This window comes from Pygocentrus nattereri, chromosome 17 (genome assembly GCF_015220715.1).
Source record: "Pygocentrus nattereri isolate fPygNat1 chromosome 17, fPygNat1.pri, whole genome shotgun sequence".
NCBI lineage: Eukaryota > Metazoa > Chordata > Actinopteri > Characiformes > Serrasalmidae > Pygocentrus > Pygocentrus nattereri.
In genome coordinates this window covers 32,646,453-32,649,935 of record NC_051227.1, presented here as the reverse complement: position 1 = coordinate 32,649,935, position 3,483 = coordinate 32,646,453, and the positions used below count along the sequence as shown (strand labels likewise).

The following is a 3,483-nucleotide window of genomic DNA, read 5'->3' as shown; positions in this document are numbered from 1 at the left end:
CCATTTTCTTTACTAAAGAACTCTCAAAGAATATTTTTTTAAGAATGTATATTTTAACACTTACTTGTTTAGTCACAGTTAGGAATAATCAGTAGATTCTGGCTTATTTTGTTCTCTTTAGATCAATGAAGAAATGAATTGAGCTGTTAACTGATGTGATGTAATCAAGCGCACACTCCCATCTTCTTAAAGCGGTTTAACTCATAGACGATGAATTATTAAATGCAATAGATTAGTGATTTTATGTAACGGTCTATGACTGAACTGGACTGAAATATTCTGACGAAAGATGACGCAGCACTTTTAGAAGGGAGCAAGGTGATGGACACAGAGGACCGAGGCTAAGCAAAGAAACAAAGTATGTAAAAGGTACAAACATGTTAGACAGAACTCGGGGAAGTCAGGGGGGCATGTGACCAGATAGGTGGGAGGGGGTAATGGGGGTGGGGTCTCTCCTCAGAGAAGTATAAAAACGATCTGATGTCCTTGCTTTTAGGTTAACGCTGGTATGTGTGAAGCCTTGTTCCTCTGCCGTTCTTGGTGCTGAATGTCTTTGTATGTTTCGTATTAGACGAGGCTTATGTCTGAATTAAACGCCAATCTAGCTGTTAAGTGTTGGGAGCAACTCTAAATCCAGCTCTGTGGCTGTAAACACAGGTTCAGCTGGTGGTTGTTGTTGTTAGGCGCTGTACTGGAGGGAACTCACTAACTATCCAACTCGTCTGTCCGGATTGGCTACGGAAACACTTCCCTTATAGACAGAAAGCAAAAGAGTGAACTGTAAGGGTGCGTTAACAAACCCGGCCATGTCTGCGTTCATCCTCTTCGTTGGAGTCTCTGTAGCCGTTTTCATTATAATCCGGAAAATGGTGTCAGGGGCGAGATGTAAAAGTAAGGCGAAACTTCACGGCAAAACGGTGATTGTTACAGGTAAGTGCTTTCCTCTCCTCGCTGTTTGGTTCTGTGTCGGTCCAGCCTGCTGTACTGTGTTCTCTGAAGCTCTGTGTGGACTACAGGCAGCAACACGGGCATCGGGAGAGAAACGGCGGTGGATTTGGCCAGAAGAGGAGCTCGAGTCATCCTCGCGTGCCGCAGTCAGGTCCGGGGTGAAGTGGCCGTGGCTATCGTGAAAAGAGTGAGGCATTTAGCCGTTTTAGCTCTTACCTCGCCGACTTCAAACCAACTCGGCTCTGTGTCCTGAAACTCCACCCCGTGTTGTTGTTCACAGGAGAGCCGGAGCAGTAACGTGGTGTTCATGCAGCTGGACCTGGCCAGTCTGAAATCCGTTCGCACCTTCGCTGAGACTTTCCTCAAAACCGAGAAGAGACTCGACATCCTCATCAACAATGCAGGTTCGGCCGCCTTCTGTCAAGCACCAGTCAGTAACAGACGTTCATTTAGGACTCGTTTCGGCAAAGCAACTGCTGCTGTTGTCTCCACATGCTTTAACAGAGTCACAGCAACTTTCACTGAGACTATGACTATGATACGAATAAGCAATAAGCCCTCTGTTTAGGATGACTTCTCGCCAAACGTGGCTCAGAACTACATGTCCCAGCTATCCCAGCAGTCCACTCTTAACATGTGTGGCTTATAAATGGTTTTGGACCCAAACATTGGATATTTTTCCTCTATCATGTTAAGTGAGTAAAAAAATACAACATATAAATAAAAGAGGAACATATTCAAATTTGAAGTTTTGTTGAGGCATCAGTGGTCATTTTAGCTTCAAAGAGCCCCTTTACTTCATCATAGACACGGCACTCCAGCTCCTGAACCCCCTGCCTCAACACAAACCAACTGATCAGCTGATTATTAAGCCCAGGCTTTTATATAACTTTAGAATAGTTATACACCAAGAATTAATTTATATTTTATGTGGCGTATATACATGTCTGGCGACCTGTTCAGGTTGTTACCTGCCCTCTGACTAATGACTGATAGGATAGGCAACGCTGTAGTGCATCATTTTGACAGTACAACCAGTGTTAGCTACTGTGTAAACATTTCTTGGAAGTAAGATGGCAAACCAGCTAATTTAACTGGCTAATTTGGCTTTGTCTTTTTTTAGGCATTTATATGCAGGGCACTACAGAGGACGGCCTGGGCTTAATGTTTGGAGTCAATCACATTGGTCACTTCCTCCTGACTAATCTGTTGCTGGACAGGCTGAAAGAGTGTGCTCCGAGTAGAATAGTTACAGTGTCCTCAAAGCTTCATGAGAGTGGAAACCTTGATTTTAGCCTCCTTAGTGCACATAAAGAGTTTGGAACAGGTGATTCCTTCTTTGACGTTTTGTGGATATACAGCCACAGCAAGCTGTGTAATGTGCTGTTCACGCATGAGCTTGCAAAGAGGCTGCAAGGAACCAATGTCACCTGCTACAGCCTCCATCCAGGTCAGTGTTCGTCTTCAGAATGTTAGGAGTTATAAATGTAGTTGGGTGACTTGATAATCTTTGTTTGTTTTCTAGGGGTTGTCAATTCTGACCTGGTTCGCCATAGCCGCCCAGTGTTGAGAAACATAATGAAACCCATTGCAGCCGTGTTCTTTAAGGACGTGGAGGCAGGGGCTCAGACCACTCTACACTGTGCTGTGCAGGAGGGCATTGAAGGCCTGAGTGGCCAGTACTTCTCCAATTGTGCAGTGAACAAAGTCCTGCCCAAAGCTCGGGACGATGCAGTGGCCAAGAAGCTTTGGGAAGTGAGTGAAAAGCTGTGTGGCCTCTCCTGAGTTAACCTTTGGCCCTCATTGCTGACCAGTATAGCCTTACAGTTCAGAGGTGTTTACACGAAACAGCTTGAGTTTGAATGTAGATTGCAGCATCTAAGCTCTCTAGGTACAGTTTTTATGATTAGTAAAATGAGTGTTTGTCCTCATACTTTGTGTATAATAAAACTACAAAGAAAGATCATGCCTGAACTGTTTCTTAGTACTTTGTCACGAATACTCAGCTAAACCTAGTTACTCAGTTCCTTTTATTATTTTTTTTTTAATGAAGGTTATCTTTTTACAGATAGGTAGTTTAGAAAAGATATGCATGATTTGGTATTGCAGTTAAATGTATATTTTGTATTATTATTGTTGTTGTTGTTGTTGTTGTTGTTGTTGTTGTTGTTATTGTTATTAGTATTATTATTATTATTATTATTAATAATAATAATAATATAGTCACACCCCTTCTTATGTACCCAGTCCTTCTGTTTCTGGTTCTTCTTTAGATAAAATTTTCTCTTGGGCAAATAAGACCAATCCCTCTGGTCATGGCAAATTAGATCTGTGTGTTGTCCCATGACAGAGACCACATTTGCCAAGTCTTGGATGAATAGCTTTAGCTGTATAACTTTTCACTGTTCAAATCAAATGTAGTTTCACAGCAGAGCAGATCACACACATTATGCGTTTCAGATCTCTTTATCAGTGGTGGCACACCTAGAAGTGGCATCCATAACACTTGGTTGTAGATATGATTATGTATTGTTT

General features: G+C 42.5%; 1 protein-coding gene across 1 annotated transcript; it reads left to right on the top strand.

Moving 5' to 3' along the window:
* Positions 1 to 477: 477 nt before the first annotated feature.
* dhrs13b.1 (dehydrogenase/reductase (SDR family) member 13b.1) lies at positions 478 to 2,914 on the top strand. The gene is made up of 5 exons (XM_017694751.2): positions 478 to 930; positions 1,017 to 1,135; positions 1,229 to 1,352; positions 2,072 to 2,398; positions 2,474 to 2,914. The coding sequence occupies exons 1-5, from the start codon at positions 807 to 809 to the stop codon at positions 2,731 to 2,733; spliced, it is 954 nt and encodes a 317-aa protein (XP_017550240.1). The 5' UTR covers positions 478 to 806; the 3' UTR covers positions 2,734 to 2,914.
* The last annotated feature ends 569 nt before the right edge of the window (positions 2,915 to 3,483 follow it).